Source organism: Myxine glutinosa, chromosome 8, assembly GCF_964187855.1.
Source record: "Myxine glutinosa chromosome 8, kmMyxGlut1.1, whole genome shotgun sequence".
NCBI classification, from domain to species: Eukaryota; Metazoa; Chordata; class Myxini; order Myxiniformes; family Myxinidae; genus Myxine; species Myxine glutinosa.
This window is the reverse complement of record NC_136268.1, coordinates 49,374,350-49,392,126: the sequence shown is the minus strand read 5'-3', so window position 1 is coordinate 49,392,126 and position 17,777 is coordinate 49,374,350. Positions and strand designations below refer to the sequence as shown.

Genomic DNA, 17,777 nt, shown 5'->3' with positions numbered 1-17,777 from the left:
ACGGCCTTCGACGCTGATGTTCCACAGCATCATCTTCTACAGCACGCTGATGTTCCACAGCATCATCTTCTACAGCACGCTGATGTTCCACAGCATCATCTTCTACAGCACGCTGATGTTCCACAGCATCATCTTCTACAGCACGCTGTGGTTCAGCAGCATGCTGATACGCACCTCGTGAACGCCGCCACGCCCCGCCCACCGCCGCGGCGAAAACCGCCACCGCGGGGAAACCCATCGACTCCACCGGCCTGGCGGAGCCAGCCGCACTCCTCCAGCTCCACCACCTGGTGCTGGTTCCACGCCAAGTTCGGCCACGAAGCTCGGCGGTGTCATCCGCCGTGCTCCTTCAACGGGTCGGGAAACGCCCGGGCCGGCGCTCAATTGTGGCGATGAGCGCCGGCCGTTCGAGCAGCCTGCTGTTCATAACGGACACCTTCTCCGGGCGCCGTTACCTGTGCGACACGGGAGCACAGGTGAGTGTCATTCCCGCCGGCACGTCAGACAAGCACGCCGCGGGTGGGGGCCCCGCGCTGCTTGCCGCGAACGGGACGCCCATCCGTACGTACGGAAAACGCTGCCTCTCTCTGCGGTTTGGAGGGCAGGTTTTCCGATGGACGTTCGTCACCGCCGACGTGCCCATGGCACTGCTTGGCGCGGACTTCCTGTGCGCTAATGGGCTCCTGGTCGACGTCAAGCGCAGACGGCTTGTCCAGGCCGAGACGTTCAGCTCGCTCGCATGTGCGTTGCCCAGCTCAACGAGCGGCTTGCCAAGCGGCTTGCCGAACGATTCGGTTCCGGCCACGTTGGTCTGTACGCTTCCGGCAGCGGACGCATTCACCCGCCTCCTCGCCGGCTTCCCGGCCCTCACGCGGCCCACCTTCTCGGCGGGGGCCGTCAAGCACGGGGTGGCCCATCACATCCCCACCGTCGGGCCACCGGTCTACGCCCGGGCACGCCGCCTCGAGCCGACGAAGCTGGCGGTGGCAAAAGCGGAGTTCGCTACCCTGGAGCGACTCGGCATCGTTCGGCGCTCAGAGAGCGCTTGGGCGTCGCCGCTGCACATCGTGCCGAAGCCCGGCGGGGGATGGCGACCGTGCGGGGACTATCGCCGTCTCAATGACGCCACGACTCCCGACCGCTACCCCGTCCCCCACATTCAGGACTTTTCCGCCCGTTTGGCGGGCAGGTCCTTCTTCTCGAAGGTGGACCTCATACGCGGCTACCATCAGGTCCCCGTCAGGCCGGAGGACGTCCCGAAGACGGCGGTCATCACGCCATTCGGACTCTTCGAGTTCCTGCGCATGCCCTTCGGTCTGAAGAATGCGGCTCAGGCGTTCCAGCGACTGATGGACAGCGTCCTGCGCGACTTGGATTTTGTCTACGTCTACCTGGACGATATCCTCGTTGCCAGCGCGTCCCGCGAAGAGCACCTACGCCACCTCCGCACGCTCTTCGAACGCCTGGGCCAGCATGGCCTGATTGTGAACCCCGCAAAGTGCCGGTTCGGCGCCGCCACAATCGATTTTCTGGGGCACCGTGTCACCAGGCACGGCGCCGTCCCCCTGCCGGCCAAGGTGGAGGCGGTGAAGGGGTTTCCGCGCCCCCGCACGATCAGAGGGCTGCAGGAGTTCCTGGGCATGGTGAACTTTTACCATCGGTTCCTGCCCCGTATCGCCCAGCTCCTGCGCCCCCTGCACGAAGCTCTCCGAGGTAAGCCGGGCAAAGGCGACGTTACCTGGACCGAGCAGATGGACACGGCGTTCACGGGCGCGAAGCTCGCCTTGGCTAACGCCACCATGCTCGCGCACCCGGCGCCCGATGCACCGATCGCCCTCACCACCGATGCCTCGGACTACGCGGTGGGCGCGGTGCACGAGCAATGGGTGCGTGGAGCTTGGCAACCGCTGGCGTTCTTTAGCCGGCAGCTTCGCCCGCCCGAACGCCGTTACAGTACCTTCGACCGCGAGTTGCTCGGACTTCACTTGGCGGTCAGGCACTTCCGCCATCTGCTCGAGGGCCGGGCGTTCACTGCCTTCGTCGACCACAAGCCGCTGATCTTCGCGATGGGCAAGGTCACCGAGCCGTGGTCGGCCCGGCAGCAGCGTCACCTCTCGGCCGTGTCCGAGTACACGACGGACATCCAGCACGTCGCGGGGAAGGACAACCCGGTGGCGGATTGCTTTTCCCGGGCCGTCGCCCACGCAGTCCACCTCGGCATCGACTATGCCCGGATGGCAGCGGACCAGGCCGCTGACCCCGACGTCCAGGCCTTGCGGACCGCCGTCACGGGCCTCCGCGTCACCGAGGTGCCGTTCGACGGCGCGGGCGCGGCTCTCTTGTGCGACGTCTCCCTCGGGCGTCCTCGCCCCATTGTGCCCGCGGGCTGGCAGCGCCAGGTGTTTGACGCCATCCACGGCCTGTCCCACCCGGGCGCGAGGGCCTCCCAAAGGCTGATCGCCGACAAGTTTGTCTGGCATGGCCTCCGGAAGGCCGTCCGCGGCTGGGCCAGGACGTGCCTCGCGTGCCAGCGCGCCAAGGTGCACCGGCACACCCAGGCCCCGTTGGCCCCGTTCACGGTGCCGGAACGCCGGTTTGACCACGTCCACGTGGACCTGGTGGGACCTCTGCCCCCCTCGCGGGGTTTCACCTACGTCCTCACCATGGTGGACCGCACCACCCGGTGGCCGGAGGCCGTGCCCTTGGCGTCGACAACGGCGGCCGATGTCGCGCAGGCTTTCATCGCCACCTGGGTCGCCCGGTTCGGCGCCCCCTCAGACATCTCATCCGACCGCGGCCCCCAGTTCACCTCGGAGCTCTGGGGGGCGGTTGCGCAGGGGCTCGGGGTCCGGCTGCACCGAACCACGGCCTACCACCCCCAGGCTAACGGCCTGTGTGAGCGATTTCACCGCTCATTGAAGGCCGCGCTCCGGGCCACCCTCCGCGACGGCGGCTGGGTCGACAGGCTCCCCTGGGTCCTGCTGGGCCTCCGGACGGCGCCCAAGGAGGACCTGCGCGCATCCGCGGCGGAGTTGGTCTTCGGGCAACCGCTGCGGGTGCCGGGCGAGTTCCTCCCCGACTCCACGGCACCATGGTCCGCGGCACAGCAGCGCTCCGCTCTGCAAGAGACCGCCCAGAGGTTCGCCCCGGTGCCAACGGCATGCCACGGGCACCCACCGACGCACGTCGCCCCGGAGCTTCGCACGGCGGAGTACGTCTTCGTCCGCCACGATGCCCATCGGACACCACTGCGGCCCCCGTACGACGGGCCTTTCCGCGTGCTGGAGACCGGGGCGAAGCACTTCACCCTGGACATCGGCGGTACTCCTGACCGCGTTTCGGTAGACCGCCTCAAGCCGGCCCACCTCGATGTGGACCATCCACCGCCAGTGGCCCGACCCCCATGTCGGGGCCGCCCTCCTGCGGGCGGACCCCCGGCACCGCCCAGCCCCGCCGCCACGGCGCCCCCCGGTCCTGCACCCATCCCAGGGGCAGCCAGGGGCATCCCACCTGGTATCCCTGCACCCCGGACGCCGCCGATCGCCAGGGGGCGCTTCGGCCGGGTCATTCGTCTGCCCCGCAAACTGGCCCTCCAGGTGCGCGGGAATTCTGGGGGGGCGCGTGTGGCGGACACAAAAGCCCACTGACGTGGTGACATCATTCCACGCACCGAGTGGGCGGTGGCCACGCCCGAGGGGTAGGCGTGGCCTCATGATATACCCCGGGCGACCAGCCCGGAGGAGTTTAGTGTTACAGTGTAGTCTTACAATAAAGACGTTTATATGTTACCGCTTGTCCGCTTCCTCCTTGCTCACAAGCAGCGCGCGTAACGCCGCGCTTTAACATCATCGTTAACAACACTTATTCCCCAGTTCTTTACAATGAGCCCCGTTAAAATTGTTTTTTGCATGGAGCGGTTTCGGAGATATAGAGGTGCAACGTTCTTCAATTTTCCCAAGATGGCGCCTGTACCACCTGACCTATGACGTCATAATTATCATTAAAAAGTCTACAGCAAGAGGCGCTCTGGTGAAAATTTTGTGTCAGTTGCAGATAATAAACATAGGGGCAATACCCCTGGCGCTCACCTGGTGGAATAAACTGTATACTACACTGATTAAAGGTATTTTAAACCAATTTCAATGGTTGCTAGAAGACAGGGCAGCATGTAGAATCATACTAACATAATCATAAGACTTTAAGCAGACAAACAAAAAAAATAACTATTTTGGGGGAACCCCCCCCCCCCCCACCTCCCCTTATGCAGTATACATCCTCAGACCCCAATTTTTCTAATGCTTTGAACAAATTTCGGTACATCACGGGTGATGAAGGTTGTGGTGAAGTTTCATCGAAATTGTGTTTGTAGTTTCAGAGGAAAAAGCAAATACCTATTTTGGGAGGGGGAGGGGGGGGGGGGGGGGGTCAAACCTGGATCCACTTTAACCCCTTATACCCCGATTTTTCTTTAATACCGCAAACAAACTTTAGTCACAACAATATCATTTGTGCCAAATTTGATCACAATCCCATCAGCGGTTTCGGAGAAGGAGCTGGAAGTGTTTATGGACGGACTGATAGTGATGACGCACCATCGCATAAGCTCCCCTGAACTTCGTTCCAGGTGAGCTAAAAAATCATACTGATCGAATTAAGCATCGTCCTTGTCGAATTATGACGTCATAATGAAGGCACCGATGACATCATTATTAACATATTTTATTCCCCATGGGGAGTACTTCACAATGAGCCACGTTTCAATTTTTATGCCTCCGCCCCTGAAGGTGGCCGGACGCATTGTTTTTGGGTTGTCTGTCTGTCCGGGCTAAACCTCGTTTTTCTCAGCAACCACATGTCCGATTGAGACGAAACTTTCAGGGTGGAGTGACACCCATGCAGAATGTTTTTATAATTGTGACGTCATAGGTCACGTGGTATGGCAGTCATCTTGGATTAAATGCAAAAAAAAAAATTATTTCTCGGAAACCACTGAATGGAGAAATTTTAAACGAGGCACATTGTCAAGTACTCCCAATGGGGAACAAAAGCATGATAATGATGACATAGGTGAAGTGGTATACCAGCCAAAAATGTTTTAATCAAATTCCTTATCCTAAAATTCTGAAATTGTATGCACATGATCTATGACGCATTTGTATTGAAACATTAAATTTATGACATCATAGGTCACATGGTTTGGCAGCCATATTGGATTGAAGGGAAATATTAAATAATTATATCTCTGAAACCACTCACCCTATCAATGCAAAAATTTACAAATATCATCTAACACCATTGTTGCATATAGTTTGAAAATGATAATGTCGTAGGTCACGTGGTTTGGCAGCCATCTTGGATAGAAAAATTAACCTTATCCGATCCGACCTTATCCTTAGCTCTTTCATGAGCCTCGATTCAGTATACAAAACAAAAAACAAACAAAAAAAAAAACACGAAACTTCACAAACGTGATCCCCTACCCATACATTTGCAGAGTGTACATTTTCTGAGGTCATATGTCACGTGGTGTGGCAGCTATATTAGCTTGAAAGCCGATAATTTAAAAAATCTTCTCTGAAACCGCTTCACCGACCTATGTGAAACCTGTCATAGCTGGTGAAAATGTGATACTTGAAAACAGCTGAAGGGATTTAAATCAAACTTGTTTATTTTTAGGACCATGAACGAGGGCATCTACCCATTGTGGGACAATGCGGAGGCATATTGGTGACACAGGCACATTGCTCTAGTTTTCCATGGAGTGGTTTCGGCGATATAGAGATGAAAAGTTTTTCCAAGATGGCGTCCGTACCACATGACGTATGATGCCATAATTATGACAAAAAAAATTCTACATGAGTAGACGCATATTGTGGTGAAAATTTCGTGCCAACCAGACCAATGGTTGCAGAGAAAGTGAATAAAAAAAACAAGAAGACGTCATGCGGAGCACGATACTTGCAAAATCCGCCCCCACCCCCAAGAAAAAAAATTCCATTGATACAGCAAATTGTCCAAATCTTGATCAAAGCTCGGGTCAACAGGAAGAAAAGTGACGATTTTTCAGATGAAAAATGATTTTGTAAGGTTGACCTTTGACCTTTTGACCTCAAAAATAGTTTCCCAATTTAGTGATTCAATGTGCAAATGCTGTTCAATTTTCAAGTCAATCAGATGAAAATTGAGGATTTAAAAAAGTTGGCCAGTGTTGACCTTTTGGCCTATGTTGACCTCAAAAATAGTTGGTGGTTGAATTCAGTGACCACATATGTAAATCTTCTTAGAATTTCAAGTCAATCAAATGAAAATTGGTGATTTTAGAAATTCGGCCTATGTTGACCTTTTGGCCTATGTTCACCTAAAATATAATTTGTGGTTGAATTCAGTGACCAGATATGCATGAGGCAAAATATTATGTGGTCTGACGAGACAAAAATTGAACTCTTTGGTCTGGTGGAAACCGAGCACAGCTCATCACCCATCTAACATTCATGCTATGGGGATGCTTTTCAGTGGCAGGGACTGGGAGACTTGTAAGGATAGAGGGAACAATGAATGGAGCCAAATACAGGCAGATCCTTCAGGAAAACCTGCTTTCAAATGCAAAAGTCCTGGGAATTTGTCGAAGATTTACATTCCAACAGGGCAATGCATACAGCCAAAGCAAGACTGGAATGGCTTCAGACCAAGAACGTGAAAGTCCTTGAGTGGCCCAGCCAAAACCCAGACCTGAATCCCATTGAGAATCTGTGGAAAGACTTGAAGATTGCTGTTCAACGACACTCCCCAACCAACTCGACAGAGTTTGAGCAAATCTGTAAGGGAAAATGGGAGAAACTCCCCAAATCCAGATGTGCGAAGTTGATAGACATACACAAAAAGACTCAGCTGTAATTTCTACCAAAGGCTCTTCCACTAAGTATTGACTCAGTGGGTTGAATACTTATGTAAATTTGATATTTCTGTATTTGGTGTACTGGAAAGTAATGTCGTTTTTCAAAGAGGAATACACAGGTTAAAAAAACATTACTTTCCGGTACACCTAATATTTCATTTTTAATTACTTTGTAAAAACTTCTAAAAACAAATTCCACTTTGACATTATGGGGAATTATGTGTAAAACAGTGACAAAAAATCCATTTTTAATTCAGGCTTTAATGCAACAAAATGTGAACAAAGTCAAGGGGAATAAATACTTTCTGAAGACGCTGTACAGGCAGTGAACAAAAAGATAGAAACGTCTGGGTAAATGAAGGACAACAAAGCAACAGCTTCCACTCAGGCGTGACCAATGTGTTAAGCAAACAACATCCCAGCATACTTAGGGTCATGTATAAAAATGCTGCACGGGCCTGGTTGCCTACAATTATGGCGAGCATGGCTGCAAGAGGAGGCACCCCTCCAATGCCCCCATCCACAGAGCGCGTGTGGTTACCCAATGGTTTGATGAGCATGACTGATGTTATGCATATGTAATGGTCTTCTTCTCAGTCACCAGATCTAAATCCAATCGAGCATTGATTGGAACGACGCCTGTGACAGCGTTTTCCACCTCCATCAAACAGGTGTGAGTTGATTGACTCTCGTAGAAGAATGGTGCCGCCTCCCTCCTGCAGCTGGTGGACTCTATGCCACGGCGCATACGGGCTGTACCAGCCACACGTGGTGGCCCAAAGCCCTATTAAGTGACTTTACATGGGTGTTTCCATTTTTTGTCCACTACCTGTACATGACCATCCAATAATACACCAAATTATTGCCCATTGTCAATAAAGACAGAGGCCCAGATGCATAAAACTCCCATAACCTTAAGGAAAGACTTCCCTTAAGGTACATTGTAATTCCTTAGCTCAGGATTTCCTTAAGCGCTGTTGCATAAACAACCCTTAGGAAATCCTCAGCCGAAGTTTCTTTAAAGTTGAGGAAATCCTTAGGAGACACGAACCTTTGAGTTTCCAAAAGGCGCTCTTCATGGAAATTGGTCACGAAGAGGATGATTATCGCAGCGCGACGCCAGAGGCTGATACAACAATACTTCAGCAATTTTCACTCTTTCATGTCATCCAGAATATTTTGCTTATAGTTTCACACTCACATTTTACTTTTATAATTTGACACTTTCACCATTCTCAGAAAGTTTCCAAACATTTACTGCACACATTAACACATTTACAATAAAACATACAATAAGAATCGAATGAATCTTACACAAGAATAATTTTATTCATCCTTCATCCGGAAGCACGTGTTCCCCATGCAACATATGACACGTGTCATTAAAAATCACGTGTTCATTGCGCGTTCTTGCTTTCGGACTTGCTTTCGGATGCCTTTTCCTCTCTAATCTGATTGGTTGCCTGGAATAGCAATGACTCCTAAGGATTTTCTTCACCTTAAGGAAATCCTTGGTTGAGGATTTCCCAAAGGTTGTTTATGCAACAGCCCTTAAGAAAATCCTCAGCTAAGGAAAAAAAGTGTACCTTAAAGTAAATCTCTCCTTAACCCATAAAGCGCGTCAAGCCACGATCATGGTCAAAATGTGTACAGCACATGCAAACGAGTTTAAACTGAGGTCAACCCAAACAATGAATCATGACCTTTCTTCCAATGATAATACCCAGTTCACAATGTTAATAATACTTGTGAAAGCTTTCTTCTAATTGGTGGAGAAAAGACGATGACGGGAATGGAGGTTGGGGGTGGGGGTGGAGGGAGAGAGGAAGGCGAGTCCTTAACATTAAGGAAGGTTTTATGGAAAAACTTAAGGATATTCAAATATGCAACCATCCTCAACTTAAGGATATAGCTAAGGGAAAAGATAAGGAAGTACTTAAGTAAATCCTCAAATCTGTCCTTAAGGATGGTTTGTGTGACCGGGCCATACACCTCTTCAGCAACGTGCACTGCTGCAAGTCACCACTGGATCGGCAAAGTTTGCAGGCTGGCAGGATTGTAGCATACTCACCTATGCGTTGGCGAGTCTGGGTTTGATTCTCAATCCGACTACAAACTGTCATTCTGGCACTTCAGGTAGTGACTCTGGCAGGGTATCAATGGAAGCGCCGTCCATCGGATAAATGTTAAACTGTGCACCCAACTGCTAGTATTTTATAGTGGACGTTGAAGATCCCATGCGGTCTTTCGACGAATAGGCAAGTTATCACCGGCACCCTGAACCAACACCAAGTTCTTGCCCTAACCTATGAAGGTACTGCATCAGTGAGTGGCACAGTTCAAAGTTTGTTTTGCAATTTACTCAAAATCCTGATTGTCTTAGCTTGGTAACCATTTTCAGTTTTAGCCATCATGGCAACCGACATTTAATCTTTATTTTATTTAAATAAAATACATAAATGACTTATGGGGGGAAACATCAGGTCAAAATGCCCAATAACAAAACTGCCGAATGAAATAGAAACACAAAACATCAACCTAACGTTGAGTTATTAACAACCCAAGTCATTCAACAACAAAAAAGTAGGTTACAGATTGCAGACATACCAGTTGAAAATGATGGGCAAAAGCAGTGAAGTTAAATTTTATTATCGTGGGAGTGTGGACAAAATAAAAACTATATATTTAAACTAACCATTCAAATGAAGCCCTTTTTTCAATAAATTTGCTATCGAAAGGCAGATTGGTAAAAAAAAAAAAAAAAAAATTTCCTCCACTATTGAACTCTGGAGGTAAAAAGTACAAGTCCACTCATTACTTGAAGCCTGTATTGTAAGATAGGCAATGCATTGGAAATGCAAACATCGCACATTGAAAGATCCAAGACACCAACATACACTGTTAGGCACGTTTGCCAAAATAGCAGGAGAGGGTTTTCATGCCAGTTCGGTCGACCTTTGCCAAAGCTCTTTGTGCTGCATTCTGCTTCGGGGCCTGGTTGTGCAACAACAAACCTCACTTGAAGCAGGAATAGCCATTTGTATAAATACCACTTTAAAATAAAACGACTCACAAAGAGCAGCATTTGTAATTGATGTAATACAGTACAGAGAACACCATAGGGCAGAAGGATCGACCCAAACGAGTGTGGAATGGTTACGGGGAGGGTGGATGGGGAGAGTGGGGGTGGTCGGGTAGAGGTGAAAGAGAACTTAGCATGAACACCACAAATGGATAACGGAAGTGACCTCAGTTCAACTTATGACTCAAATGAGGAGATCGATGATGAATGGTCAGATATGGACAGCATTGATGTGGATGAGTGCTATGATGTTTAAGTCATAGTGATGTGGTTTATATAAATATGTACAATACCTACATGTTCAATGTGAATATAACAATTTCATTTTCATGTTGTAGTGTGTCAAGTGCATTCTTGACTAAGTATCATACCTGACTGCCATTACTCGTATGTTTACAGACTGCATTGCATTGATAGAAATTATTAACTGCATATTAAACCTTCATATCAAGAGGATATTTTGATGAAAGACATTTTGCCCAATTTGACCGATTTCCATTCACATTTCCACTTTAGGGTAAGTGTTTACTTATGGGCCTGTAACTCACTCGTTTTTTGCAGATATGGACCTCATATACCGCTCATTCCGTTCGTGAGGACATGGCCCAGTATTCTGAATCAATAATACTCAGTTTGGACTCGTGTCTTGTATGTGTCACTCACTCAAACATGAAGGAAGTTTGGAAGTTATGTTTATGTGAAAGTTATGAAACCTTAGTGAAAGTCATGTTTCCCATTTTTAGAAAATGTAATCCATCCAGGTTAAAATTACGAGCTATCAATTTGGGTTCACCAGTGGATGCTGGTACCGCTACAGTAACTCAATACCAAATATTGTAAGATTTGAATGATGTATATGGTCAAGAGAGCATACACTGTGAAAATGAAATTTTGCGAACCCAGCACTACTGTAATTAACACACATTGGCCTAATAGATTAACGCACCATTCAGGAACCTTAATACTGCAATTTTATATTGCCTACAGCCACCCTTTCAGAAAAAATATCATCCTTGACAAATAGTCATTTCGTGCAAAACAACGACCCCGGCCTCCTGGTCTTTTGACTCTGTAATTCTATCATTTGGTATTCACACCCCTCGACATTTCCACTTTTTGTTGTGTTACAGCCTGAATTTAAAATGGATTAAATTGAGATTTTTTGTCACTGATCAACACATAATGTCATAATGCCAAAGTGGAATTTTTTTTGAAGAATTTCTTTTTACAAAATAAGAAAAAAGGAAATATACAAATATCTAATTTACATAAGTATTCAACCCCATGAGTCAATACTTAATAGAAGCGCCTTTGGCAGGGATTGCAGCTTCGAGTCTTCTTGGGTAAGTCTGTTTAAGCTTCACACATCTGGATTTTGGGGAGTTTCTCCCATTCTTCCTTGCAGACTTGATCAAGCTCTGTCAAGTTGGATGGGGAGCGTCGATGAACAGCAATCTTCAAGTCTTTCCACAGATTCTCAATGAGATTCAAGTCTGGGCTTTGGCTGGGCCACTCAAGGACTTTCATGTTCTTGTTCTGAAGCCATTCCATTGTTGATTTAGCTGTATGCTTGGGGTCATTGTCCAGTTGGAATGTAAATCTTTGCTGCAGTCGAAGGTCTTTTGCACTCTGAAGCAGGTTATCCTCAAGGATTTGCCTCTATTTGGCTCCATTCATTGCTCCAACTATCCTTACAGGTCTCACAGCCCCTGAAAAGCATCCCCATAACATGATGCTGCCTCCACCATTCTTTATGGTAGGGATGGTGTTAAATGGGTGATGAGATGTGCTTGGTTTCCACCAGACGTAGCGTTTTGCATTCAGGCGAAAAGAGTTCAATTTCTGTCTCATCAGACAACAGTCTTTCACGTGCCTTTATGCAAACTCTAGGCATGCTGTCATGTGCCTTTTTCTCAGGTGTGGCTTCCGTCTGGCCATTCTTCCATAGAGCCTATATTTGTGAAGTGCTGCAGACAATGTCCTTCTGGCAGGTTCTCCCATCTCAGCGAAGAAACTATGTAGTTCTATCAGAGTGGTCATTGGGTTCTTGGTCACCCCCTGACCAAAGTCCTTCTTGCTCAGTTTGGTCAGATGGCCAGCTATAGGAAGAGTCTTGGTTGTTCCATATTCTTTCCATTTCCTAATGATGGAGCTCACTGTGCTCTTGTGAACTTTCAACAATCTAGAAATTGTTTTATACCCTTTCTTGGATCTATGTCTCCTCACAATTCTATATTGGAGTTATATGGACTGTTCCTTGGATTTCATGGTAGAGTTTCGGCTTTGACTTGCACTGTCAACTATGGAACCTTGTATAGAAAGGTGTGTTTCTTTTTAAATCATGTCCAATCAATTGACTTGGCCACAGATGGACTCCAATTAATTTATAGACATCTCAAGGATGATCAAAGGAAATTGGATGTACCTGAGCTCAATTTTGTAGTGTCATAGCAAAGGGGTTGAATAATTATTGACGCGAGACATTTCAGCTTTTCACTTTTGATTAATTTGTAAAAAATTCTCAAAAGGAAATTCCACTTTGACATTATCGCATATTATGAGTAGATCAGAGACGAAAACATCTTAACTTAATCCATTTTAAATTCAGGCTGTAACAACAAAATGTGAAAAAAAATCAAGTGGTGTGACTACCTTCTGAAGGCACTGAGTAATCTGATTCCAAAAAGTGAAGTAACCAACCATTCCCGATTCGTCCGTGCTGCTGTCAATTTTATTCTTAGTTTGTGTCGATTGAGCAATCTTGTGCATTTCCCCTTTAGGATGGTGCCTATGCCTTACACATTGCCCTTTTTGATGCCATGGAAAGCAAGGCCCTCAAAAATCATTGTGATCTCCCATGACGAAGCTGTGATCTCCCAGGCCTGTTACTCTCAGACAGATTTCAGACAGGTTGGTGACCTCTCCGTATTCTACTCTCTCCTTTTTTTGTTTTGCACCCTCTGCCCTCTCTTGGCTCTGCCTCTCCCACATTTCTGCAGAGCGTACATGGTCTGCCAGTGATTTTCATGTTAAACTCCAAAAATCCAAGCTCACTGCTCACCTTCACTCATTTGTTCCTCTTTTTGCTCACCTGTGGAACCAACTTCCCCCAGTCTATTCAGTCCCAGGACTTCAAGACAGCAGTTCACCAATACCGCAGGTCATCCCCCATGTATACTCATGATCTCTTCTACCCCAAATGACCCCATTCCCAAGCACTCCCTTTTCCAGGTTATTGTGATTCCCCCCCCTTCTCACTCACGTCTTTTCGTTTGTTAGTGGTTGGTTGGTTGTTCCTTTTCTGTTTCATCCCCGTTTTCCCCCTCCTCTTATTGCTGTGTTTCGTTCAGCTTGTGTGCTGCTTGTTCACCCCCACGTGTCTTTCTCCCTATCCCCTTGATTGCACCCTCACTCCCACACTGCTGTTTGTGTTTTCCCCTTGCCATTTTGCTCCCTTCCATTTTGTTCTGTTCTGTTCTAGCTCTCCCATGAGCCTCGATCAGGAAAACAAAAAACAAAGAAAAAAAGTGATTTAATGACCACTTGGATCACCAGCTGGGCTCCGCTCATCACCAAGCTTTCAACCCAATAAACCCAGAACCTTTCTGAACAGTGGGTCCACAATCTCATTTGTGTACAAAAGTCACTCAATCAGACGGTACAGGCTAACTTTACAACAGTTCTATGCCTGCTGGTCAGACAATTGGTTTAATCTTTAGGAGGTTGTCTCAAGCTAGAATAATCCATTCTCAATCTGAAACCTTTTTCAGGTTATTGAATTTAACAGAAAGAATATGTTGCATTTACCACCGATTGAAAAGGCAAAGCTGATGAAGGCACAAACGGACATGGATTCAAAAGCAGGGTCACGGTCATGGAGACATTCAAAGGCAGATTTATACACTTTCAGTTACTGCCATAAATGCAGTTTCCATCATGTTTATTTGCTCTCATACACTTACTTTGATAAGCGATTTGGTTTTGTTCCGGGATGAGGCAGTTGCACATTCGGGAGACTCACTGCTCATCTTCCGTCTCTGCACACAAACGCACATGGCGAGCTGTTGACGTCAAGCATAGCACCAGGCACAGCAATAAAAGTGAAATTGGGTTGTACTGATGAATGCGTTACACATGATAAGAGGTTTCAATCCTAAAAGCGAGCAATTTACGTTACCTGCTGCTTTTATTGCTCGTATTGTATGATCACAAGCTCAGAGGTGAAGCACTGATAAAGCGTGACTAAGGTAAAGCTCACACACACACACGCAAGAAAAACAAATTCTGGCAAGATGAGGTGAGGATAAAGTAAAAGTACAGGATGGTCAATGTGTGTCTGTATGCCTACTGGTCAGACAACGATTAGGGATGAGATTTACCTGGGTTAAAGGTCATGTTTAAGCCAATAACATTCTCTTGTCAGTTTGAGAGGTTGGTTTGTTTTATAAATTAAAGCAGTAATACATGTGATTACCACAGACAGTGCCTTCAGAAAGTATACACACCCTTAGACTTTTTCACAACTTGTTGTGCTACAACCTGAATTTTAAATGGATCAAATTGAGATTTTTCTTGTCACTGATCTACACATAATACCCCATAATGTCAAAGTGGAATTTTAAAAAATAAATTTTTACAAGAGAATTAAAAATGAATAGCTGAAATGTCTTGAGTCATAAGTATTCAACCCCTTTGCTATGACACTCCAAATTGAGCTCAGGTGCATCCAATTTCCTTTGATTATTCCTGAGATGTCGCTGCAACTTCAATGGCGTCAACCTGTGCCAAATTCAATTGATTGGACTTGATTTAGATTTTAGAAAGAAACACACCACTTTTTATACAAAGTCTCACAGTTGACAGTGCATGTCAGAGCAGAAACTCTGCCATGAAGTCCAAGGAACTGTCAGTAGAACTCTGAGATAGGATTGTGAGGAGGCATAGATCTGCGAAAGGGTATAAAACCATTTAGAACGAGAACGGCACTCAGTAGAGAGCATACCTCTGCTGATGAACAGTTTACGTTTTGTATCTCAGAGTAGACCAAAAAATCACAATACAGAATCACATTTGATGAAAATCAATCACAGGAATCACCATCCATAACTTTTTGAGATGTCCTGCTATGTATCGTTTTTGGCTCTATCTCCCAGTGGTGAAGAATGACTTTTAAAAAACTAAATAATTCTCATATCCGAATCCATATTCAGATCTTCACCAAAATCGAATCGAATCGTCCTTGTCAGACACTCAACCTGCCCACCAGGTTTCGTCCAAATCCGTCCACAACTTTTTGAGATATCATGCTATGTATCGTTTTTGGCCCCATCTCCCAATGGTGAAGAATCACTTAAAAATTCTACTAGCCGGATCCGAATCCGGATCTTCACCAAAATCTAATCATTTCGTCCTTGTCACATATGCTACATCTCTGCCAAATTTCGTCCGAATCCATCTATAACTTTTTGAGATATCTTGTTTACAAACGGACAGACAGACAGACAGGGGTGAAAACAACCTCCATCCACCTTTGGTGGTGGAGGTAAAGAGCACGGTGAGCTCCATCATTAGGAAATGTAAAAAATATGGAACTACCCAGGCTCTTCTTAGAGCTGGCCGTCCGATCAAACTGAGCAACGGGGCAAGAAAAACCTTGGTCAGGGAGGTGACCACGAACCCAATGACCACTGACAGGGCTACAGAGTTCCTTGGCTAAGATGGGAGAACCTGCTGGAAGTACAACAGTTTCTGCAGCATTTCACAAATCTAGGCTTTATGGGAGAGCAGCCAGACGGAAGCCACTCCTGAAAAAAAAAAAAAAGGCACATGACGGCATGCCTGAAGTTTGCAAAAAGGCACAGGAAGGACTGAGAACACTAGGCAAAAGATTATGTGGTTTGATGAGATGAAATTTTAACTCTTTAGCCTGAAAGCAAAGTGCTACATCTGGCAGAAACTGAGCACAGCTCATCACCCATCTGACACCATCCCTACTGTGAAGCATGGTGGTGGCAGCATCATGCTATGGGGATGCTTTTCAGTGGCAGAGAATGGGAGACTTGTAAGGATAGAGGGACCAATGAATGGATCCAAATACAAGCAAACCCTTGATGAGAACCTGCTACAGAGTGCAAAAGACCTGTGGCTTGTTGGAACATAAATCTTCCCGGCAGTCTATGACCACAAGCAAACAGCCAAAGCAACACTGAAATGGCTTCAGAACAAGAACGTGAAAGTCCTTGAATGGATCAGCCAAAACCCACACTTGAATCACATTCAGAATCTGTGGAAAGACTTGAAGATTGCTGTTCACAGACACTCACCCCACCCCCTCCGCCCCCACCCCACTGGACTGAGCGTGAGCAAATATGCAAGGAAGAATGGGAGAAACTCCCAAAATGCAGATGTGTGCAAAGCTGATACAGACATACCCAAGAAGGAAGACTCAAAGCTGTAATCGCTACCAAAGGTGCTTCGACAAAGTATTGACTCAGGGGGTTGAATACTTATGTAAATGAGATATTTCTGCATTTCGGTTTTAATTATTCTGTAAAAGTTTCGAAAAACAAAATTCCCATTTTTCATTATCATCATCATTATCACCATCATCATCATAATCATGTGTAGATCAGTGAGAAAAAAAAATCTCAATATAAATCCATTCCAAATTCAGGCTGAAACAACAGAATGTGAAAAAGGTCAAGGGGTGTGAATACTTACTGAAGGCACTGTATGTGGCATGTAAGTCAACGTTTCGGTTGATCTAGTTTTCACAGGAATACCAGGCCTCGATAACCTAGTGGTTCACCATTCATGACCCAGTGCAAAGGATGGTGGTCTGATTCCATGCGAATGTGTGTGTCGCAACCAAGGACAGCTTGTGTTGTTTCCTCACAGCACGTTGGTGTTCGGTTAGCCATGTGGTTAAACGTTTTGATGTTTGGCCAACATACTTGGCTTCACAATCTTTGCCTGTTATGTTATTGATGATGCTCTTTCTGTCAAATTTGCTCACGTGGTACTGAGCCTTTGATAGCTGTGCTCCGAAGGATGCTTGGGGTTTGTGGATGTTGTTAACGTTGATGTAGTGTGCGGCTTGTGGTTTCAGAAGTGTTGTATTGAACACGGCCTCAATTTTAATACAAGTGATGCTGCTTTGGCCGACTTCATCGCCGCTATCGAATCGATAATTTACAATCTACCCACCGAACAAGAAGCCAAAAAACGACGACGTGCACAAGTCGCCACAACACTCGCCAACCTGAAACGCAAGGTGGACATAATATCCGACGCTTAGTTCTTTTATTGTTCACATCCATTCCCATTATTGGAACAGTACATCACCAGTGACCAAGAGCGAGGCAGCAACAACCGCCTCAGCTTTGGGCATCTCATGCCACTCGTTCAACTTTGCCTCAAACCAACGTACTACATAGTATATACCTTAAACATGAAGGAACCCCGATGGACTCGCCCATCTCAGGGCTCTTCCCCGAATTGGTGATGCAACGCTTTGAAGAACTAACATTACACAGTGACCATTCTCTGAGGTTGTGGCTGCGGTATGTTGATGATACATTCGTGATCTTAAAGAAGGCAAATGTTGACAGTTTTCCAAGCAAAGATCAACTCAACATGAACAATAAAGTTTACATGTGAAGTAAAACGAGTCGGGCCTCTCCTTTTCCTGGACGTACAACTGCCCAAGGACAGGAATGGCAAGTTACACTCGCATGTGTACCGTAAATCCACCCACACAAAGAATTGGACTACCCAAGTGGCCATTCCATCGGTCATTGA

The 17,777-nt window shown here is 46.9% G+C and overlaps 1 protein-coding gene across 3 annotated transcripts in view; it reads right to left on the bottom strand.

Moving 5' to 3' along the window:
* Positions 1–7,136: 7,136 nt before the first annotated feature.
* RNASEH2B (ribonuclease H2 subunit B) overlaps positions 7,137–17,777 on the bottom strand; it is a 105,514-nt gene continuing 94,873 nt past the window's right edge. For all 3 annotated transcript variants that reach the window (XM_078783258.1, XM_068124431.2, XM_068124432.2), the window contains 2 exons: positions 13,940–14,014; positions 7,137–9,889 (listed from right to left, as the gene is read on the bottom strand). In XM_078783258.1, coding sequence (XP_078639384.1) covers positions 9,797–9,889; positions 13,940–14,014 — 168 coding nt within the window. In that variant the 3' untranslated portion in view covers positions 7,137–9,796. The remainder of the gene's footprint in view (positions 9,890–13,939; positions 14,015–17,777) is intronic.